This window comes from Eublepharis macularius, chromosome 14 (genome assembly GCF_028583425.1).
Source record: "Eublepharis macularius isolate TG4126 chromosome 14, MPM_Emac_v1.0, whole genome shotgun sequence".
Taxonomy (NCBI): Eukaryota; Metazoa; Chordata; class Lepidosauria; order Squamata; family Eublepharidae; genus Eublepharis; species Eublepharis macularius.
Window position 1 is genome coordinate 25,571,688 of NC_072803.1, and position 23,978 is coordinate 25,595,665.

At 44.7% G+C, this 23,978-nt stretch overlaps 1 protein-coding gene across 3 annotated transcripts; it reads left to right on the forward strand.

Moving 5' to 3' along the window:
* Window positions 1–23,421, forward strand: ASH2L (ASH2 like, histone lysine methyltransferase complex subunit). Of its 3 annotated transcripts, none has more exons than XM_054998485.1 (17): window positions 1–138; window positions 1,387–1,456; window positions 2,159–2,304; window positions 4,676–4,764; window positions 5,169–5,263; window positions 6,437–6,532; window positions 6,918–7,013; window positions 7,570–7,645; window positions 9,119–9,136; window positions 11,955–12,048; window positions 12,895–13,112; window positions 13,820–13,987; window positions 15,797–15,990; window positions 16,187–16,279; window positions 18,444–18,542; window positions 20,472–20,531; window positions 23,219–23,421. In XM_054998485.1, exons 1-17 carry the CDS (start codon window positions 2–4, stop codon window positions 23,324–23,326), a joined length of 1,857 nt encoding a protein of 618 aa, XP_054854460.1. In that variant the 5' UTR covers window position 1; the 3' UTR covers window positions 23,327–23,421. The 3 variants fall into 3 exon arrangements, with proteins under 3 accessions (XP_054854460.1, XP_054854461.1, XP_054854462.1); XM_054998487.1 differs by lacking the exon at window positions 1–138 and adding an exon at window positions 495–539; XM_054998486.1 differs by lacking the exon at window positions 9,119–9,136.
* Window positions 23,422–23,978: the final 557 nt, after the last annotated feature.

Consider the following 23,978-nt stretch of genomic DNA (forward strand, 5'->3'; position numbering starts at 1 on the left):
GATGGCGGCCGCGGGAGCTGCAACTCCCGCTCCTGAAGAGGAAGGCGATGGGGAGACTACTCCACCGGCGGCTCCGGAAGCAACGGCCGGGGAAACCTCAGGGGCTGCTGAACAGGGAACCGGAGACTCGGAGACCGGGTGAGGCTTGAAGATATGGACGCGAGAGAAAAAACTGCCTATTCGCTCCCATTGGCTAGGCGCAACTCCCACTCCCGCCGTCTGCTCCTATTGGTCAGAACGTTCAACTCCTTTTCTCATTGGCCAGCACTTTCGAACCCGTCTCTTATTGGCCAGGGCTCTGACCTGTTGACCAATCGGATCTGCCTGTCTCTCCCTTTCAGTCATTCAGTAGCTCTTTCTCCCCCCCGTTTCCTTTTCTTCTGTCCTTTTGCGATTTGCGTAGAAACCTCACGGGCCGAACCTCCCGTTGCAGTACCTGGCTTTGAAGCCCAGCTCTTCGCTGTTTCCCCTCTTTCTCTTCCTATCTGCTGATGGCCATTTTGTTCATACATTTCCAGTCCATGGATTGTTGTACTACAGTAAATCAGTTATTCTTCAATATGCCACTAGATTCACTCCTCCTTTTGAGCTTTTCTTAATGCTTAAGGAAATGCTTTTGAATACATTTGGGCTTTGTATAGAAATAGGGTTGCCAGCTCCAAGGTGGGAAATTCCTGGAGATTTGAGGGGTGGAGCCTGTAGAGGGCAGGATTTGAGGAGGAGGGACTTCAGGTATAATGCTGTAAAGTTCAAGCTCCAAGGTAGCCATGTTCTCCCGAGATACTGGTCTCTGTGGCCTGGAGATAAATTGTATTTATTTATTCATTCATTCGATTCTTAGCCCGCCCTCTCCGCAAACGGGCTCATTCTGGGAGATCTCCAGGCACCACTTGGAGGCTGACAGTCCTACATAAGATTGTTGCTGTCCTGCTGAAATTCTTGTATTTTGTGGCTCTGCTCTTTACAGTGCTTCTCAGACATCTCTCTCATACAACCTCTGTGAAATGATAACGTATTTCACACTGTAATAAATAACGTCTTGTCTCCCACAGAAGCTTATGCTGTAATAAATCCTTTGGTCTTTAAGATGCCTCTATGAAGGGTCCTTTTTGTTTCCCCTCTACCCAGAAACCTTCCTCCTTGCACCCATATGCCTGGCTTGGCCTTCATTTACTCATTCCTATACCATATTTGTGCTAGAGTGGCTTTGAGGTCTCCGCTCCTAGGAGACCTCTGCTTTTCTTCCAATGGATGGGTGCTTGGGATGAAGAATAGAGTCCCTTTGAAAGGAAACAAGTCCCATCTCACTCATAATTCTGTGTAATGTGCAGTCATGTTATGAATGTGGTGTGGTTATTTCTGATTATGGCTTTCTGTGCCTTTCAGAGGGGATACATCCTTGGCAGATGCCAGTGCTGCTTTGGAGACCGAATCATCCAGTGGGAAGGATGCGTTGGTAGGTGGATCAGTGGTACCCTGATGGGATGCTATGGGTGCTTTGCTTTTATGTCCTGTTCATTAGGTGGGTGGGAAGAAGCATTTAAAAACTCCACAGTTAATTCTAAGATTGCGCCAAGCCTTTCTGTGCTATTTACAGTGAATTAGATGGCTGATGATGGTGTGATTGAGGCCCATTGAATGAAGCTTTAGAAGGGTTTTTCTATATCTGTTTCTTCAAAAATCCTCATCTTACAATAACAACATGCTAGGTTCTCTTCATGACTCTGGTGAAATAAGTTAGGTTGACAGACAGCAGCCCTGTTCACATTACATACATCCTGCTTGTATGCACATACATCTGTTTTTAAGAAAGAGCCAACATGCATTCACTTTACAAATGAAATGGCAGTGGGTGGGCAGTACTTGGATAAATGTGACGTTTCAATCAGTTATTCAGCTGTACTTGCGTTGAATGTATCAGCAGTACACAGATGGTACATGCATTCACTGTCATCTGTGAACAGAGCTAGCATGTCCCTGTTTGTAGCTGAGTCAAGGTGTGATCCTTGGTCTCCGCAGTCCTGGCCCAACACTATAATAGAGGCACTCTACAAGCTGTCCTGACATGGCATTGCTCTTTGTGAATTGTGGCTAACGTGGTTCTTTGTCTTTCCAGTTGTGCAGCCTTTTTTTTTTAGCTGTACTAATGTCATTGCAGGAGGGTGTTGGGGACAATTCTGAAGTTTTGGATACTCAAACTGGCTCAGTTGATGAAGAGAATGGACGGCAGCTGGGAGAGATTGAGCTGCAGTGTGGAATTTGTACCAAATGGTTCACGGCAGAAACGTTTGGCATTGATACGACGTATGTAGTGGCTATGTGTACTTCTCCATTGTCATCCTCTTTGTTCTCAGATTCTTCGAGAAGTCATTTTAATAGAAACATTTTACTTTATCTTTCCATCCCACTGAGTAAGGTTTGGAGCCTCCTCCAACAGAAGAGTTGCTTAGGTAGAGAAAGAGATCTTAGCCTAAGAATGAATGAGACACTCAGAGACGCTTGAATGGATCTCCTGCGCATGTTTATTGTTAAGTAGCGATTGAAGCCTCCTGTCCCTGTTTCATCTGAGCTGTGGCAGGGCGAAGGAGTGAGAGATTTAGCCCTTCCCATCCATTCTGTTTTCCTGATCTCAACCTATTCATTCTTCAAGGGGGGGGGCAATTATATGTGCCCTTTATGGAACTTAAAGGGGGCTGTGACTGCAGAAGAACATTTGAGATTGGGAAAACATGGGAAGGAAGCTTTAGCTACCACCACTGCCCATGCTGTTGCTCTGATCCACACTGAGGGGTCTTGCAGTTGGCCAATTAAAAATGCTCAGGAAATCCCTTTGTGGCTCTTCCAGCATTTGTCTTATTTGGCCTTTGGTCTCAATATATTTGCATGAATACTGCCAGAAGAGGGCAACGTGAGCTCACAGTTTGGTTCTGTTTCCTTTAAATCAATAGTATATGTCTAAGAAAAGACATGCAAGATTGTGGGCTTCATTTTCTCCCAGGCATTTTTCCTGTGTTTGCCTTTGTTACTGCTCAGGTCTATGTTTCTCTGTAATGTTTTCAGAAACAAACAGATATCCTAAGCAGGTCTACTTAGAAACCTACTCAGGTTTATTCAGTTGGACTTAATCCCAGGAAAGTGTTCACAGGATTGCACTGTAAATCTCAAATTTTTGTTTAGAAAACAAATTTGTGGATTATTACCCAAAGCAGTCAGTTAGAATTATTAAGACTGCTTTGTTGAGTTTTGCAAATAATATTATGTGGCGTATTTTAAGTCCAGGTGTCTAGCATTCCAAACTTCCAGAAAACAGCCTAAAATGGTTGAGTTCCAACCTTGCCCAAACTCTTTTTTAAAAAAGCAATTCGTATAATTTTTTGTGAAGCCAGAAAACGGCAGAAGAAAGAAATACCTATCTGTTTTAACATGCCTTGGAAACAGAAACTTCGATGGGTGGGTTGATTTTCTTTTAATTTAAGAGTTTCATGTCCTGTTTTTCCTCTTTAAAAAGCCTTGGAAGTAGTATGTGGTGCAGTAAAATCGAGCCAAACAACAAAGAAATCTGAATAGGAACAATCAGATCAAATCTAATAAAACAACAGAAACGCCAGTCTATTGTTGAAAGCCTTGGAAGATGAAAAGGTCTTCCCCCAGCAGCAAACTGAAAACAATGTTGGCATCTCACAAATCTGCCTGGAGAGGGGAGGGTCTTGCTTAATTAAACCACTGAAAAGGCTCCTGTGCTGTCAGGCACCCATTGGACCTCTGAAGGCAAGGACCGCTGGGGAAAGGATGCAGACTAGACTTTTTGTAAAACATGCACTAGGGCATGTTAAACATCCTGTGACTAGGGACCTTGCTTCTCCGCTTGTTTGTGTAGCAACCCAGCACACACACAGAGCTGTGAAAAGAATAATAAAACCGTTTGTCCCAAGCCCAGCTCTACATGGCTGCAATCCTTAACTGCTTTACTCTGGAGGAAGAGCCAGCCATTTCAGATGGGACCACAGCAGAGTTCATAGCTCAGGGATGGCAGCCTTTGCATGTGTGACGTTGATCTTGCATTTTCCATGAGAATGTTGGGCTTCTGTTTACTTGGCTGATAATCCCCTGAAGCCTTTTCAGCCTTGGCTTCTGCTGACTAATCAGAGGCAGGCAAGTGGGCAAATATTATTTTGCTGAATCATGTTGCAGCATAAAGAGATTAGTCTGACTGAAAGGTTAGTGTAGTGGGCAGAACTCTTGAATTTATTGGACACGAAAGGTAAAGTGATAGTGGGGTTTGCTTTGCACCAAAGGGTTTGAAAGCATGTGCACGTGTTTTTTAAAAAGCTGATCTAGGGACCAGTTTACCTGTGATAGGGAAATGGGAGGGGCCAAGCATCTTTCTAGTCCCACCTTGTGTTTGGAGGTCAGGACTCGCAGGCCAGCCAGTGCAGTTCTCACCTTAATGTGTCAAAAGGAGTTGCAGAATTAGACGCTTTAACTGAGAAGTAACTCCAGAATGACATGAGGAAGGGTACCAAGCTTTGATGCAGAATCCCCAGAGTCTCTGAGTTTCAGTTGATTTTTCTTTAGGACTGTGATTTTTCTTTAGCTCTGATTCGGCTAGCCCACCCCCCAGTTTTCCTTCTATTCCATGACTTTCTGTGAAATAATAAAAATTGTTCTTTTCCAGATCCTGCCTGCCTTTTATGACCAACTACAGTTTTCATTGCAACATTTGCCATCACAGTGGAAATACATATTTCTTAAGAAAACAAGCAAGTAAGGAAGGGGCGGAAATTGGGAAAGTGTGTGTGTGTGTGTGGGGGATCTATTGATCACATTTTATCCTACCCTGCCTCCAAGAAGCTCAGGACTGCAAACATGGTTCTCCCTTTTCTCCATTTTGTCCTCAAAGCGTTCCTCAGATGTAGGTTAGGCTTTGGGAAAGTGACTGGACAAGGTCACCCACTGAACTTTGTGACTGAGTAGGGATTTGAATTTGGGTTTCCCCACCCCTAATCACTTTGCCGCACAGCAAGTTAGCCTGTCTTTTTAATTTTCAGGAAGTAAGATTGTCTAGCTTAAGAGGGATCACAGTGGTTATGCCCTAAAGCTGTGTGTCCTCTTTCTCTCTCTCTCTCTCTCTCTCTCTCTCTCTCTCTCTCTCTCTCTCTCTTTTGAAGATCTAAAGGAAATGTGTCTTAGTTCTCTGGCCAACTTAACTTGGCAGTCAAGAACCCAAGATGAACACCCAAAGACAATGTTCTCCAAAGACAAGGTACAGGATCCATTCTGTGTCTACTCTGTCTCTGAACATTCATAATACTTAGTATTGACTGATGGACATTTTCGGGGCAGAATGAAATTTGGTCCCTTTTTTGATTTCCTTGTTGACCAAATGGAAGTCTGCTGGCATCTTAGAGACGACTTGGTTTTTGTTGGGGCAGATGTTTTTAGGACAGTAGAGCTTGTTCTGTTAAACTCAGGGTGCTGCAAGGCTCCTGCTAGTGCAGCTTTTTCTTTACAGTTTATTATCCAGAAAGTCTGACAGTGCTATACTATGCAGAGTTACAGCCTTCTAAATCCATTGGTCAGAGGGCTTAGAGGGGTGTAAGGATGGCACTGGTAGCAACTCATTAATTGATTCAGTGAGATTGCTTTGCTCCCTTTGCACTCTAAACACTGCAAACCATGTTTAGCTTCTTGAAATATTTAGAGAAGCTGTGACTTTTTGCCATATCAATAGAGTAAAATCATCACCACAAATTAATTTTACTGTGAAAAGACCTTGATTCTTAACACTGTCATTTGTGTAAAAAAAAATATGCAAGTTATATTCTGCATTCACAATCAGTTCCTCCTACAGTTAACTTCCTTGTGAGTTTGCCTTAGTGTATTTAGCTTACAGCTGCATCCAGATGTTATGCTAAAGCCTGGTTTGTGCAACAAACTCTTGCTGGTCTTCCAGACAGAAGTAACAGATCCCATGTTGCATGTAAACCTTGGCCACTCTCCCATCAGGGAGGACGTCCTCCCTGTATTGCCAGTTCTGTAGCCAGGCAGCTACATGGAGGCAGAGCTGCTCAGCAAATTGATTTGAGAATTCAGATGCTGCAACAAACCACAATAAGGACCAACCGTGGCCAACAAACCAGCTGCAGACCCTGGTTCAATATCATAGTTTGGCATGAAACAATCCCTAGTTTTTGTTAGGCATTCTGCATCGAGACATCACAACTAATTGGGATTTGTATCAAATGGCAGTTTGTTAGTCACAGGTGAATGATAACTGTCTGGATGTAGCTCTTGTAATTGAAGCTACATTTGTGTAATGTCTTGTTTATCATGTAAAGTGTTAGCAATATAATCTGCATGTTGGTGATTATTAAACTTACTAAGAGTGTTTGTTCATTAGTAAAAGTCGTAATTATTTCCCTGTGGTTTCAAACAGGATATTATACCATTTATTGATAAGTACTGGGAGTGTATGACAACACGGCAGAGACCGGGGAAAATGACGTGGCCAAATAATATTGTGAAAACAATGGTAAGTGATAAAGTTGTAAAGAACAAAACAGCTGCAGTCTTTTTATTGGCCACAAACTGAAATTGAAAAAATAAACTTTTGGTGCTTAAAACAAATCCCAGTTACATCTAAAGATACGAACCTGCCTTGTATCAGGTTATAGCACTGATCCATCTAGTTGTTCGTTTTGATTGGCAAGGTTTCGGGCAGAGGACGTTCACATCACCCACTACCTGATCCCAGAGGTGGCAAAGATCAAACCTAGGACCTTCTGTGTACAAAACTCATGCCCAGCTACTGATTCATGATGACCCCTTCCGAGTTCCCATTCTAAGTTCCCATTCACCATCCACGTATTATTGACTATGCCACAAGCTTCTAATATTGTTTAAATGTTCTACTCCAGTGTAAAGAAAGGGATGTATTTTTGGTGAAAGAACATCCGGACCCAGGGAGCAAAGATCCGGAGGAGGATTACCCTAAATTTGGACTCCTGGACCAGGTACATCAACTCAGCCCTTTTTTTCAAGTTGGTTACTGTCATGACTGTCATGAATACACTTAGAGCCAAACTACAAATGACGTCTTACACAGGTTGGACACTAGTCGGCTTCCCTCAAGTTTTGATGGGAAATGTAGGCATCCTGGTCTTGCAGCTGTAATGGAGAGCCAAGCTGTAAAACCAGGACACCTACGTTTCCCATCAAAACTTGAGGGAAGCTGACAAGTGTCCAACCTGTGTAAGGCGTCACTTGTAGTTTGGCTCTAAGTGAAGGTCAGATGGATTGTGTGAATAGAAACGTTGTCAGTTAGAGGCTGCAGAGCACCACAAAGGCTAGTGTGGTCTGATAAAAGCTTTGGGGTGCCTTGAAAGTTTCGAAAATTAAGGCTGCATTCCTAAGCATGCTTACCAGAGGCTTTATCCCATTGGTAACAATGAGACTTACTTCTGAATAAACAATGATTGACATTCTTGGAGTCTACAGTCTTATTTGCACTTCGTTTAAAGAACCTGCCTTAATTTTTTTTAGTTCAGTGTGTGTTTGCTTTTCTTTTAGGATCTTGCCAATATTGGCCCTGCATACGATAACCAGAAACAAAGCAGCACAGTATCTGCAAGTGGGAATCTAAATGGCAAGTTTGTTGTTTCTCTTTCTAAATGAAATCTGATAAGGAGATTTGAATTCTTACGATTTTCTCAGGTCTTGTTACTGGACACACCTTTCTCCTTTTTTTAACAGCTCAAAGGACTCATTTAATTCTTGGCATAGCCTGACAAAAGCATCAGAACAGAAACCTCTTTTTGCCTTGTTAATTTTTTTCTTTTTTAAAATTAGTATAAAGCATTTGATCCGAACTGTGAGATTGGATCCAAAGGTGCCTTTCTGCTCCCAGGGGAAATCCTCCTGTGAACAGAAGTGAACCTGTGGGAACCAGTGTCCTGGTTTGAATCCACCCTTAAGGTACTTTTAAAAACAAATTTCTTACTGGAAATACTTCAGTAATTCTAGGCAAATTTGCATCTCCTGTATGTGTGCTGTTATCGATGGAAATCACTTACCAGTTAAGCTTTATTTTGGGCCGGAGAAGAGGTTGGGCATTTTTCTTTGGCTGCTATTTCTCAACTGCATAAGTCTAACCGGCAGAGCGTTTGTATACTATACAGGCTGTATTCAAGGTACTGCTCTGCTAACCACTGAACCTTCCTCCAGGGCAAGAATGCTTGCTTGAGCAGAAGAGGTGCATTCCACTAGTGGGAGACTTTTTGCACTGGAGGAAGGTTCCACCAATAATGGCACGCAACATTTTGGACCCACTCCAGAATTGTTAACAGGAAAGGTTCTTTGTTTTGGTCACTTAGATCAGTCGCCCCAAATACATCTATGTTTGTACCTCTGCTTCGCCATGTGGAGATGCTTCTAAGAATACTGGAAGGGAAAAGACTTCTTATCTCCATTTGAAAAAACAAACAAACATGGCTGTGCTCTGATCCACTTCCCCTTGATTTCGGCCAGGGCCTGTGCAGGAGGCTTTCCCTATGTAAACAGAATCTAAAGTAATGCACATCTGGATGGGATTCTTCCATCAATATCTAGTGGTCTGGATCTCAAGATACCATTTTTTTTAAAGCTGCCTTTTGGAACAACCTGCTGCTAGTGTGTATGTTTAGACAGCAAAGATGCTAAATTTTCTGCCTCTCTTTGTATACGCACTGAGAGACGCCTGTTGAGGAGAGGTCGCTCAGTGATTGGAGAGAAGATTCCTCCATGGCTGAGAGCCTTGGTTTTTCCTCAGTATGGTACACTTTCCAATGCTTGGTTAGAGTTGCCTCTCCCCAGCACTTGCTCCTGCCCTTGACACCAGTCAGGTCATAACTCTGGCTCCCCCGCCCCTCCTGTCATGCGACTCTTATTGTACATGACTTCCTGTCACATACTTACAGCTCCTTGTCCACTTGGTCTGAGATTTAGAACAGGTGAAGATTACTGATTTAAATTGGCATCTTTCTTGTGTCCTAGTTGTTTTATTTTATTTTAGTGCTGTAGGGGGTTTTTTTCTCTGTCATTTAAACTTAACAGCTCCATGGTGCAACTTCTGTTCTTACAGGTGGAACCTCTTTGGGAGGTGAATATTCTACTAAGTTTTAAATATTGTGGTTTGAAAAGCTTTGTTTTTTATTTTGCCAAATTGTGTTGTATCCTAACAGCTTAGCTTTTCCACTTTCTCATTTGACACCCCCCTCCCCAAAGTATCCATTCAATCTGGACCCCACAATCCCTAGCATAGCTGTTTCAGTGGTAACAGAGCCCCTCTCTCTCCAGTAGAAAAGCTGATAGGATACAACCTACTGTCTTAGAAGCACAAGACAATAAAGTACTTCTCCTAAAAAAACCATGGGAGCAGGGCTTTTTTTCTGGGAAAATTGGTGGTGGAACTCAGTGGGTTGCCCTTGGAGAAAATGGTCGCATGGCTGGTGGCCCTGCCCCCTGATCTCCAGAGAGAGGGGAGTTTAGATCTAAATTCCCCTCTGTTTGGAGATCGGGGGCGGGGCCACCAGCCATGTGACCATTCTCAAGAGGTTCCTGAACTCTGTTCCACCGTGTTCCAGCTGAAAAAAAGCCCTGCATGGGAGTAACACTTTTAACCAACGTTAATTCCACTTTAATGTAAAGCTTTGTCAAGCTTTTAAAACCATCATATTCTGCCTTTCATGTGTCACTGGAATACTTTTTTGTCCGCTTAATTCATTCTTCTGATTTCTCTTGGGCAGCTGCAGGGCAGATCTCTGGTTCATCAGCCTTAATTCTGCATCTGTTAAATAAACTAATGATTGCCTTTCTCACAGTGCTGTGGTGGAATAAGAAAAGGCTGTGCCCCCCTCCCCCCACTGTAAGCCATAATGATTAGAAATTGCAATAAAGAAATGAGAGAATGCATGCAAAATTTGGGATGTAGAAAATTATGCTGCATTTGAGTGTTTAAACAATTAAAGCCAAGTTTGTGCTATCACTGAGGCTGGATTTAGACAACTAGTTTTAAAACCTCTTGGTGGGTATATTGTTCTGCTATTCCTGGTGAGATTTCCCATGCCCTGTCATCTAGAGCCCCAGTAAGGGATAGTGGATGGTGTGTGGACCTTGAACCTGGGGCAAGGGGGATCTTGATTGAAACCCCTGGCTGAATATGGAAGCTCTTTGGGTGGCCTTATCACTCAACTGTGTCTGCCTCTCAAGGGCTGCTTTTAGCCTGAAATGCACTTCCCCCTACATATGCTACTCTTGAATGAGCTGTGTGGGGAAATAGTTGGACATGAAAGTGATGATATATCGGTAATGTTCCTCCTGCATTTTGCAAATGTAATGCTTATTAGAGCTGTGGGCTGTCATCCGGTTTCCACATGCATTTTGGGTCAAAACTGGTTGTCTGGATTCACACGGAGAAGTGGCATTCTAAAGCTGCAAAAAATAATTCTCCTTTTTTTAAAAAAAAAATCTGATTCTGAATAAGGGCCATTCAAACTGATTCATGGTTGTGCAGAATACGATGTTACCTTCAAAAGGCTCCTATCTTTACACTGCTACAGAATTGTTAATAATGTCCAAGCTTGCTACACTTGTAGTTGGTATCCTAGGTTGCTGCTGAAGGTGTTTGTCTGCAGTACAGCAGAATTCTCAACTCTATATTGCTTGGAAGCGAGGAACCATATACATCTGCCACTGGCATTGCATGGCCCATCCAGTAGCAGGCTCTTTAATCCAAATCAATCAGTCCCAAGAAAGTCTTCCCCCCCACCCCAGCCGATACTTTGTCTCCTAAAGGGAATCAGAAGTTCAGAACCCCCCTCTGTACTGAGGTATGCAATCCTGTGCTAACAGGGCACTTCTTTGATTCATTAGCAACCTTGACTGTGAACAAGATGCTAGTTTTAAGGGGTCAGGTTCACCCACAGTATGCATTTCCTCCACATAAATACCATCAAATTCTGGTGTGACTGTGACTTTTTGGAGCTGCTGGCATCAGTCTTCACTGTGTGTGGACATATACAATATTAATAACATCATGTGTCCAAAGCAGCCATTGTCCCAGAGTATAATTGTGCAGTTCATCAACATTTTGAGGATGGTTTCTTAAATAACAAGTATTTGGAGATTGTTTAAACATATACAGGTTTTCATAGCTCCTTCCGGTCTTAATTAACTGACCTTTCCCCGTCTTCCCAGAGTCACCCCAAATTCTCCCCCACTGTCCTGTGGCGAAAGGCAGGGTTTTTCCCCGCAGCTGTTCATATCCACAAGGCCACTAAATCAGCAAACTAATGGGAGGAGACAGTTGCTATTTTTGGTAGTATCGAAACTTCATGGTACTTGCCCATATAACAATTTGCTGGCACTGCAGAGAAACATCTTACGCTTCTGGTTTCCCCCTCTGTTTTTGTTGTCTCTGCGTGCTTATAGCTGATGCAGAAATTGTGTGTTTGAAGTGTCTTATATGCCTTTTGCGTGGTGTTTAAAGTGAACAAGCATCTGATTGAGACCTCTTGATTCCTCCCTGCTTCCCTCTCGAATGGGATCCTGCATCTTCATGTGTTTCGAATCTCCATGAAAGAGATGACAAGGAACCACCTTCAAATTAGTGAACAGCTAGCAAGATCAGGATATTTCTGCTTGCTCTCGCTGTGTCGTGAGAAAGGCCTGCATTATTATTATTATTATTTTTCTCTTTGAATCCAAGTACCATTTCTGTACTAAATCTGGTGCTGGATGATAATACAGGCCCAGAAATGAAATGTAAACCATTTCAGATGGAAACTCTTTTGCTTTCCACCTGGGAGACAATCTGGTTTTGTTGAGATTCAAATGCATCTGGGGAATTTTGAGCAGATTTGCTTTCCCCCTCTCTAATGCCATGTGACCATGTATCTGTGGTTGCTTTCCTTCCCAAGGCGGTATTGTTGCTGGAAGCAGCGGGAAAGGGAGAGGCGCGAAACGCAAACAGCAAGATGGAGGGTCTACTGGAACAACCAAGAAAACCAGGAGGTAAATGCAGCAGATCAAAGGCAAGCAAAGGTCTCCTGTAATGGCAAAGGACCGTGTATAGGATTGGCGTTCCATTTAAAAACAGCTTGGATTGGATGTTGATCTATACCCTCCTTAAAAGAATTCTGTAGATTATCCTCATTATGTGGATTAACTTTCATGCACTTGCTTACAGTCTTGGTTAGAATCATGTAGATGATTTGTGCCTGTGGAATATTTGGACAAGGTTCTGCAAGAGGTGATTTACAACAGATGAAAAAGGGGGTGTAGGCAGGGGGACAGGCAGTCGGAGGCCTGCAGCCTTCTTGATCACTTTCAGTCCTGGATATTCCCCCCCGTCCCTCAATATTGGGGCTGCAGCAAACGCTGCCAACTAAACATGCAAGTCTTTAACTTTTAAGAAATCAGTGTGATAATCCCATTAGAGTTATCACCACAGATGGGAATCTTCGTTAAATGTAGGGGAATGCTGGACAGAAGCCAAAATGGTGGGGTTGGGTCCTCTTCAAGTCCTTGCCTCTTTCCATACCACACACATGTGCCAGCTCTATTATGTCTGAACTGATTGGGGAGGGGGGATGACTCCAGTCTGTATCGTGGCTCTGTGATTCTCTCTTCATATCCTGTGTTCTGATCTGTGCTGGCTTGCATGTTATCTGTGACCCTCTAGCCATGGGCTGGACTGACCATCTATCTGTTCTGGAAAGCTGTGTGCTGATTAATGCAGGTTTTAAGGGTTACACATCTTCATAAATGGGAAACCAACATCACAATGTTGGCTGACTAAACCCCTTTTCTATCTTGGAGGTACGCGTTCTGCTGAATATTCCTTTCTCTGTTATCCAGTGACCCTTTGTTCTCCGCTCAGCGTCTCCCACCTCATGGCTACCCATTAGAGCATCCCTTTAACAAAGATGGATACCGTTACATTTTGGCTGAGCCTGACCCCCACGCGCCTGACCCGGAGAAACTGGAGCTAGACTGCTGGGCAGGCAAGCCTATTCCCGGAGACCTCTACCGAGCATGTCTCTATGAACGGGTCCTCCTAGCTCTGCATGACCGAGGTATGGTGCTTCCGGGGGCTTTCTTCGTGCACTGGCAGGCGTAGGCCTTGTGAGACGTGGGAATTTCTGACAAAACTAGATTTAGTAATTTATTGCCCCTCTTTTCTCCATGGCAGAGGTCCAGAGCAGCTCACAAAAGCAACCAACTTTAAATAAACAATTTAAACAATAAGAATATAATGAACCACCCAAAAGACCCCCCATACCCTAGGCAGGTTCTGAATCCACCATCCAGCTCACTCAGTGGCTGCAGGATATGAGCCAAGAGCCCTTTGTCTCTTCCAAAAGGATTGTGCCTTTGGCCACACCCAGGCTTTATACCTGCAGGCAGGTAGAAGGTGGAAACGTAGCTGCTTCTAAGGTAATAACTGCACTTATATACTGCTGTTCTGGGCAGATTAGTGCCCCACTTAGAGCAGTGTCTGTTATTTTCATTCTCACAATACAGCTGAAAGGAGTGGCTTAACCAAAGCCACCTACTGAACTAATGGCAGAAGTGGGATTCGAACCAGTGCAGTGCTGATTCACATACTTAACCACTATGCTACAATACACATGTGCATTGTGTGTAGTTAGGTGTTTCAGCTTACAGCCCTAGACATTAAAATCGTGGTCCTTGGTTGCTTCTGCTTTTGGGGGTGGGGGTTGAGGGTTTAAACATGGGAAAGATTTGGCATCCATTTCCTCTCTCCCTCCTCCAAACACAGCCCCTCAGCTGAAGATTTCAGACGACAGGCTGACAGTCATCGGAGAAAAGGGCTATTCCATGGTCCGAGCCTCACATGGGGTACGGAAAGGAGCCTGGTATTTTGAGATTTCGGTGGACGAGATGCCTGCGGAGACAGCTGCCAGGCTGGGGTGGTCTCAGCCACTAGGTGAGTTGCTTACCTTTGGCCCCATCTGCATTCATGATTCCCTGGACCAGTTTTTGATTTCCTTGAGTAGTAATGAGTGTGTATTAAGAACATTGTAGACGAGCAAGAAGTTTGCATTCCTTCAAGTCGTAAGAGATTTGAAATATATGTGGCTTTTAAATTTATTTCTTCAGATATTTATGCCCTGCTTTTCTTTCAAATGGGGACCCATGGCAGATTACAATATCATTCTCCCCTCCTCCATTTTATCTTCATGACAACCCTGTGAGGTAGGTTAGGCTGAGAGAGTGATGGCCGAAGGACATCCAGCAAACTTCCATTTGGGTTCAAATTTGGGTCTCAGATCCTTGTCTGACACTACTCACTACACCATACTGGCTTATGGCACTCCCTGATTTTTCTGCAAGGAACTTGCAGTAACTTATATCAGGTTCCTCCCATACAGTCAGCCGTTAAGCCCAGGCCTGAACAATTGCATTTGGTAGTCATTAAGAATGGCACCATTTGGTAGTCATTAAGAAGGACAAGTTTCTAGGTTTTACATGGACAAAAGAGAGAGTGCCTCGCGGACCTCTAGCACTCAGCCACAGAGAACTGATTGTTAGAACCACCAATGGAAAGCTAGGCCATGATGAAACTGCAGTGGGGCCGAGGGTTCAGGTGGAGTGGGGAGAGAGAACTTTGTGAACAGATTTTACCTCGATAGACAGTGCCAGTCCTGGTTAGTTCTTGGATGGGAGACCACCAACAGTGTTCAGGGTAGCTACACAGAGGCAGGCAATGGCAAACCACCTCTGAAGTCTCACCCAGTTTGATATAGTGGTTAAGAGCGGCAGGACTGGGTTTGATTTCCCACTCCATTTGTCAGTCACAGCCCTTTCAGAGCTCTCTCAGCCTCACCCACCTCACAGGGTTGTTGTGAGAATAATAACACACTTTGTAAACCTCTCTGAGTGTGGCATTAAGTTGTCCTGAAGGATGGTATATAAATCAAATGTTGTTGTTATAAGAAGTCAGCTGTGACTTGATGGCACTTTCCACTATCACCAGGCAGTGGGGAGTTTTTTCTTTTTCTTTTCCCCATTCTTAGATGAATTTCACAAGTGTGTATAATGGGCAGGTGCCTTAGGTGCTGTGGACTTACTAATTCTCCCAACTTCAGCAGCGTTCACACCAGTTGAATACACAGCGTCACAGCAGACAGCACACTGGAAGATCTGGGTCTCCAACATTTTCTCCTTGCCTTGAAGATGTCCAGTCACAGCTCTTCCATGTCTTGTCTGCTTTGATCCTGACTACGATGGGTTAGGGCTTTCTGATGCAGAGTCCAGATTATTCAAATTGAAACAAGGGCTGCTGCACCTGGAAATGATCTGTGTATATAGAAAATCCCAATTTGATATGCAAGGACTTTTACTATGGGCATCTTTTTTTTTTTAGTTTATACCAACGTATTTTTAATGCACTTGTGTTCTTATATAGAGAAATCTATTCTGTGGTTTGCGATGCCCTACCTGCCCTGCATAGACTTGTTAAATTGGAACTGTCTGCCTGAAGTTTCTAATGGATGGCACAAATACGGTCTAGATGCCTCTGTGCCTTCAAGCCTAGAATGTATCTTGGGGTTTTCCTGCCTGAGCAGCCAGGCCACAGCCCTATGTCAAAATGAGGGCGAGGGAGATGACTGCCAGTATGGGATGAAAATCTTTCCTATACCCCTAGCAGGTCTTGCTTCTCCGAATTGTCTAGATGCTCCAGGTAGATGGCAGGTCTGCAAACCCCAGTTACCGCAGATTCATTTTTCTTCAGGAAATCTCCAGGCTCCCCTGGGATATGACAAGTTTAGCTATTCATGGCGGAGCAAGAAAGGCACTAAGTTCCATCAGTCCATCGGCAAACATTATTCATCCAGCTATGGCCAAGGCGATATACTTGGTTTTTACATTAGCCTTCCTGAAGACACAGAAACTGCCAAATCCTTGCCAGATACCTATAAAGACAAGGTAAGGTGACATCTTTGAGCTTTGTTGCCGAGATAGAAGGGAAGCTGTACTCCTTGCATGAATTATCTGAATATTACTAGTGGCATCCTATCTAGCAAAGCCCACCGTGGGGTCATGTCTTCACCCCCAGCATTGCATCTACAGTAGTGAAACATTTTCTGCCTTGGCAAACCACCTTTCACATTCTCCTCTTCAGGCTTTAATCAAATTCAAAAGCTACTTGTACTTCGAAGAGAAGGACTTTGTGGATAAAGCGGAGAAAAGTTTAAAGCAAGCTTCTGGAAGCCAAGTAAGTCAGGCTTTGGAAAAGAGATGCTGATTTGCACGTCTGTTGAGTAGAGCTGAGCCCATGGAGCCTCAGGCCAGCCTCCTCTGGTGTCTTCTAATGGGGGGTGTTTCCTGCTAATAGCAGCTGCTGTTTATGACGACAAGGGTGGCTGCAGTTGGCTGACTGAGTGTGCTGGACACTGTTGTGTTTTCCTTTTTTCGGCTACAGAATGAACAGTTCCTATAGATGGATTGGATCCAACAAGCTTTTCTGTTGGTAAAAAAGTTAGGAGCTCTTTGACCACCCAAAAGTCTACGCTGAGAATCATTTATTTTATTTATTTATTTGCTTTACTTATAGTCCACTTTTCTCACTGGAGCTCAAGGTGAATTATACAGAGCAAGTCAGTACAATCAACAAGATGGGACATCCAATGAACAATGCAATAGGATATGTATTGTAGAAATCTGGAATTAAGCAGAAATCTGAAAACGGAACGGAAGCAAAACATAAGTGTTAACATGACATGTTAAATGATGCAGAAGATTACATAGTAAGGTCCTACTTACAGCAACAGGCAGCATGTGCTATACGCAGTAGTATAGACCACAGCCCCTAAACCTTAACTCGAGTAGCTTTCTAAAGCCCTCTGTATGGTACAATCCTATTACCTTTGTAGAAAAGCCCTTTTGAATAATTCAGTTTCCATAGTCTGCAGAAAGCCAGGGGAGTGGGAGCCTTCCTGACCTCATCAGGCAGGCCATTCCATAAGGTGGGAACAGTGACAGAGAGAGCACGTGTACAGGCAGTTGTTGGTTTTGCCCATTTCCCCACCCGCCGAAGCAAAACTGTCATCGCAGAGGATGGGGGAGAGGTGGTCCCGCAGACCAAGGACACGAAGGGCTTTGTATGTTGTAGCCAGTGCCTTGAATTGAGCTGGGTAACTGATGTGCATCCAGTGGAGTGATTACAGAATGAAAGGAATATGCACGCTACATCTAGCTCCTGATAATAGCTGAGCTGCAATGCTCTGCACCAACAGCAGTTTCCATGTTGATTCATGGGGCAAAGATGTTCAGAAACCATGTTTGTTTTATTTTACGTAATTTCTACCATATTTTTCCTCCAGCGGGTTCCCACACTGGCTTACAGCGTTCTCCCCTTCTCCATTGTATGCTGTGCGATAGGTTAGGGTGAGAGCATGTGACTGGCCCAAGGTCACTCGGCAAGTTTCCGTGGATGGAATCGGGGTTTGAACCTGGGTTTAACAGATCCTAGATCAGACTCTAATCTCTACACCATGACGGCGCTCGTGCGGGATGAGGGTTGAGATGCAAAAGAGAATTAGGTGAGATTGAGTGGACAAGCTGCCGGGATCCAACCCTTGCTGCTAATTTGGCTAAGGGGGTGGGCTGCAAAAACGGTTCTAGCCTGGAGTAGATGAGTTGCACTTCACTTAGGGATCCAAAGCAGTGAGCCAGTGTGATGTAGTGGTTAGAGTGTCCAGAGTATGATCTGAGAGACCCACTCTGTTCTGACCCCCACTCTGTCATGGAAGCTTGCTGGGGGACCTTGGGCCAGGCCCACACATTCAGCCTAACCTACTTCACAGGGTTGTTGTGAGGATAAAATGGAAGAGAGAGCAGAGTAATGTAAGCCATCTTTCTTGCTCAGGAGATCTTCCTACTGGCTTGCAGCTATGACCCTCAAGCTAAGCGCCAAGACCAAAGGCCCTTTGGTTCTTACCTGAGGGTGTGTGCCGCCCATTAAACTCGGGCCTTAAGTACGCATGCAGGAGAAGGCAAAGACTCAGCCTGGATATTACAAGCCAGCAGCCATCTTCCCACAATTCTTCATCCACTAGTTGCTTGTAGCCTGCAACAGTGGCTGCTCACACCCTCTGCCTTGCAACCTTCATACCCTTTACTCAAACGGCACTCAAGAGAACTTTTGTTTTGAGTTCTGTGGAATGCAGGACGTGAGGTTTTGTGCGTCGCTTGCCTTTCGAGCACCTGCTTGCTAGCCTTCACTCAAACTGAAGGATACTTGGTGGATACCGTGAAGACCTGTGACCATGAAGAAGAACTGGCTCCTTAAGAGGCAACAAGTTTCAAGGAAGGGAGCTGAGGTAAAAGGTCACTCTGCTTGGCTGCTTCCCGTGGTGACTGCCTGCTATCTCTTTCAGATAATATTCTATAAAAACGGTGCCAACCAAGGAGTTGCATACAAAGATATTTTTGAAGGCGTTTACTTCCCTGCTGTCTCTTTGTACAAAGGCTGCACGGTAGGTGGTAAAGCAGGTGGGTGTGATGAATTTGGCTCCTGCGCAACTGGGGGAAAGGCTGTGCGTCAGGGGAGGACTGTGCACTTGCAATGCAAGTGGCCCCAGCTTCAGTTCCCCCCACCCCACTCCCAGCATCTCCGGTTAAAAGGATCTAGGGGAAGCCTTTTCCCTGCTGGAGTCTCTGTAGAGTTGCTGCAAGTCAGAGTAGATGATTTGAGGCAAGATGAACCGGGCGACTGAGCTGATATAAGGCAGGTTCAAGTGATCACTTGGGAGCTGAAAACAAGAGGTTTTAGTCTGGTTCTCCAAACATTGGTGGCACATGTGCTTGTGATACACATTCATGTATCATGCACCCACTGACTCCCTGAAGATGCTGTGCTTATCCTGTCCTCTCTCCCAGCCACCTGTCCTTACATCAGCATAAATGTCTATACTACTGGAAAAGGCTATGGAGCAAGGAAGCTGGGGGTGGTCATGCAAATTTGTCTTTGTCCCTCAGCGAGCTATTTTTGCCTCCCGTTTTTAGAACAACGATCCCTGCCACGGTGCCCACAGTTTCCTGGTGCCCCCTTGCTTCTGCCCCAAAGCAAAGAGCTAATTCTGGCTTTCCTTCTCTTCCCTGGCATAGAAGCACCTTCAGGACAGCTTGGGCTGCATCCCACGTGTGTCTTTCCAGAAGCTGTTTCCATCATACAGTGTTTCTTGACGGAGCCTCCTTACATTTTGTGGAACCTCCCTACATCCTTTGATTGGAACCAGCCAATTTTGTGATTGGTTCCGTCCCCATAGCAGCCGCTTCATTGTGGCACCCACAGCCCATTCTCAAAATTCCAGTTTTGCCAACACAGGTATAGGGAAGTTGCTTTAGAAGGACCAGCACAGTTTCTGTGGACTTACTTGGAGGATGGAAGTCACCACCTTGCATTGGGCAGCATCTTTATTTTTACTGTCGCAGGGATGGGGAGTGTGTTGCGGGATGGTTTTTAGGAGATGCAGGATCATTGGAATTTCATGTGAAGCTGTAGTTCGCCTCTTTCTTCAACTCAAACACCTGCAATGCAGCCTGTTTATTCCCCCTGTTCTTTGTATCACATTCGTGTGTTCTAAGAACGGAACAGCACCTTGGTTAGGTGACTGAGCTGCAAATCGGGAAATCCTCCTGCTTGTATCTCACCTCTGCCATGAACATTCCAAGTGGCCCCACATGAGCCACCTGACAGGTAGTTGTAAGGATTGCAACAGCTTGAGCCTGCTATCTAAATGCTATGGGCCTGTCACCAGAAGTAAGTAGCTCTTCTGTTGGAGGATGAGCTGCTTAAGTTGGAGGAAACCTCCTTCAGCTGTGGAGCTTCAAACTTTGCTCAGTGGAAAGGAGCTAGTGTCCTTTTACTAGCCGCTTATATGAGCATGGCTAACTTGCTTAAATGTTTGGATTATACTTGTTACTGAGATTCTCTCTTCTTATAGAATGAGCTGGCATAGCACAGTGACACAGAATGAGCTGTGATATGAGAGGTCTCTGGTCTCCTCTTGACCACTAACTCACCAAGTGAGTTAGCCATGTTAGTCTGTAGTAGCAAAATAGAAAAGAGTCCAGTAGCACCGTTAAGACTAACCAACTTTACTGTAGCATAAGCTTTCGAGAATCACAGTTCTCTTTGTCAGATCTGATTAAGAGAACTGTGATTCTCGAAAGCTTATGCTACAGTAAATGTGGGTAGTCTTAAAGGTGCTACTGGGCTCTTTTCTATTTAACTCACCAGGTGTCCTTAGGCAAGCCACTTTGATTTCTCCCTGCACCCGAATCTGTAATATGGGGGTCTTATTACTAGCCTACCTCGCAGGGCTTTTGTGACGATCACAACAATGTATGTGAAGTGCTTATTTACGAAAAGAATTACAGATTTTTTTAATTCCTCTTTGTAGGTTTCGATAAACTTTGGGCCCTACTTCAAATACCCTCCAAGAGATGTCAGTTACCGCCCGGTAAGTGTGCTGTCAGAATGGGATTCCCTTGACCATCTTGCACGTCTTTGCTGAGAATCTGGAATTCTGCCTGTAAAAGGCCAGTACCTTTCATCAGAAAGCTCAGTCTCTGCAGTAGGAATAAAATGTACCAATTTGGACTCTAGAATGTAGAGCCAGAAGGACAAAGAAGCATCTGCAGGACACAACCAGATGCTGCTGCTTTATCTGACGTCAGGTTGGTCAGCTAGCTCAACGCTGCCCACTCTTCCTCTGGGAAGCCACTGCTGCTGTTAGTTAGTCTCTCTCAGTGCCTTTTACTTGAGGTCCTTTATCTGGGGTGTGCCAGGGATTAAGCATGGAAGGTTCTGCGTCCAGGGACTGTGCTCTACTTTGCCACCCACCATGCAATACTCCCCGTTGGCAGAATTCAGGGCATTCAAATCCAGGTGCATGCAAGTTGCATGCTTATTCTCTCACTCTCTCTCTCTCACTCTCACTGTTGGTATAATTTAGCCTGCAGTGCTAAGAAAACTTTCCTGGGATTAAGCCTTCTGGAATATAGACTTACTTCTGCGTAGTTCTGCTTAGGATTGCTCCTCCCCAGGTATCTTTTAGCATTCCTTCTCCAGATCAGCAAGTTAGAGTAGGCAGGGAGCCATACCAGGCAGGCTTGTATGATGCCTACCGACCATTATATTCCTGGCTAAGGCAGTCAGGTGTCCCAGATTGGCAGGATATGTCCCATCACCAGCCCTCTTCCCCTGCAACTTCTCAGTGGGTTGGGGGCAGAGGTGGAATTGCTGGCAACACAGTGATGTCACTTCCACTGCAACCTGGAAGTGACATCACTGTGTAAGGGGTGAATGCTAGAACATCACAACGTGGCTGGCAACATCACGATATCACCACAGACGCACATACCCCCCCCCTCCATTTGCTGTTATGTTTCCTGCTGGTTGGCAGCCATTAGGCTGGCAACACTGTTCCTGACACGTGTCTGTTTTCTAAGCATTCCTGTGAGTACTAGAAACATGTTTTCTTTATTATAAATGCAAGTTTGAGTTCCCAGATTTTACAGCAAATGCCAGATTCTGTATCTTGCAGGTCATTTGCTACCATGCAGGTGTCTAGGCTCTCTATACATACTGTCTTAAATGCAGAGTATTCCATGCGTGCATCTGGGCTTTCTTGCTCCACTTCGCATTCCCCCTCCCACCCAAATACTACTGCTGCTAGGGGTGGATGGTTCTTCTGGAGCATTTTGTGGCACAGGGGTGTGTGAAAGAAGTAGGTCCCTTAAAATTCTGCAGCAGTTACAAATCCTGCCGCAGAAGCAGCTCACTAGGAGCCCTGCTGATGCAAATGCAGCAAGTTCAAAACAGTTTCATTCTCTTCCCCCTCCCCCTCTTTGGTGTTACCTTCCACCAGCGTAGGCAAGTAGGGAAAGAATCGTTAGCTTTAGACGTCAGACATAGCTGAGCTGGGCCTGGTCTTATTTTTACCCATTTCATTCTTATCTTTAGTTGTCTCAGGGAAACCCAAACTATTTCTCTGTCTGATGTCAGCCTTGAAGTGGATTCCTAAAATACTCACATTCTAGGCCAGCCATTCCTAGAAGCCAGAAATAACGGTCAAAGTGGACAAGATGAATGTCATGGATCTTGGGGCTTCCTTAAAAACTAAATTTCAGGCAAGCAGGGCCTTAATGGACACTGCGAGCAGGGATGCAATCTTTCTACCATTCATGGTTTTTACTTTCCGAAGTGGTCTTCTCCTCTCCCCCATTAGCTTCAGAAGGAAAAAAAAGGCATGTGTTGTTTGCCATCTTTTTCCTTCCAAGTCACAGGGGAAAGATAGTGTTAGTAGGTGAGATGGGACAGGGATTCAAAGGGTTAAATGGCCTTTGTCTACTCACATGGCCTCAATTTGACATCAGACTGCGTGCTGGAAACTTGGCTTTCAGCAACACTGGGAAGAACCAGTCATAGATCTTCCAGTGTCTGATCTGTTTTGACCTTATGCAAAGGAAAGGTAGGCAGAGAGAATTCAGCCATTGGACAAAGCAGCATTGAACGTGTGGCTGATTGGTTTGTTCTCGACTTCATTCTCTGCCCCACACAATAGTGTCCACCATGCACCCCCAATTGCTCACTCCTGTCAACTTGTATTGGGTCAAGCCTTCCTGTCAGCAGCCATGGTCCCAATTCTCCACCAGCTAGCTGATAATGAGGATTCCAAAATCGTGTGGAGGGCTTTGTTGCTTTATTGAATGTGCAAAAACAGTGTTGCTATTGCCAAATATGCGTATTCAGAATGGCAAGATGTTCTGGTTTAATTCTCAGTGGTTTAATTTGGGTGTTTGCTGACACAGAGTGGTGAAGGGAGAGTGACGGGAATGTGATCATGCAAGAGACCACTAAGCCCCAGGCTCCTTTGTAGGTGGCCCTTCCCGACCCAATTCACATACCTACTTTTCTAGACTTCCCTAGAAGGGTTTTGAAGACATAAATCTTATAAACATTGACTCAGAAAACTTTGCTTTGGGTTTTGTCAATCTGACAACTAGGGAGATACTTTCCTCTAGTGGAAGGCTCCTCTGCTACTGGAACCGGTCTTTGGGATCCCAACTTCTGGCCTTATCTTCTTCTTGCTACTTTTTACACGGCGCCGAGGAGTCTAACCTCTCTTTTTCTTTCCCCTGGCAGATCAGTGACATGGGCTGGGTTGCCGTGGTAGAGCACACTCTGGCAGACGTCCTTTATCATGTGGAAACGGAGGTGGACGGGCGGCGGAGCCCACCTTGGGAGCCTTGAAAGACATTGTATATAAATACGTGTGTTTGTGTGTCCCTTTTTTTTTTTAATGAAACAGCATCACTGGATGTAAAGCGGAAAGGAAATAAATCTCCTTTTTATATATAAAAACAAAAAAAGAGCAGACTATGTACTGTTCTTAGTTCCACACCTAAAAACGGGATTGAGCAGGAACACGCAGGAAGCTGCCTTCTACTGAGTCTGACCATCGGGCAGCCAAAGTCAGTATTGTCTACTCAGACTGGCAGCAGCACTCCAGGGTCTCGGGCAACAGTCTTTCACAGCACCTACTGCTTGAGCTTTTTAACTGGCAATTGACCCTGGGATCTTCTGCAGGCAAAGCAGAGACTCTTCCACTGAGCCGCAGCTCTTCCCCAAAGGAGGAAGTGGTGACATCTGCTGCCCAAAGGAATTTGTAGCTGTCCTTCCAACCAGGATAAATCATTTGGATTAGAAGGGGCATACTGTTTCAAGACTTAATAAACGAATGGAATTGCTGGTGCTGTGCATTTGGGAGGACCTTGGCAGTAGGCTTTACTCCACCTTTCCTTCACCCCTCCTTCATGCGATTTGGTGTCTCTCTTCTTAATTCCTGTGGTCAGGGAGGTAACTGTTCCAGATAACTGGGAGCATCTGGAGAGCCCTTTTCCTG

Coding starts and splice junctions, on each gene's coding strand:
- ASH2L (XM_054998485.1), top strand. CDS start 2: ATGGCGGCCGCGGGAGCTGCAACTCCCGCTCCTGAAGAGGAAGGCGAT. Junction 13,113..13,819: donor CCTAGCTCTGCATGACCGAG/GTATGGTGCTTC, acceptor CTCCAAACACAG/CCCCTCAGCTGAAGATTTCA. Junction 20,532..23,218: donor GAGATGTCAGTTACCGCCCG/GTAAGTGTGCTG, acceptor TTCCCCTGGCAG/ATCAGTGACATGGGCTGGGT.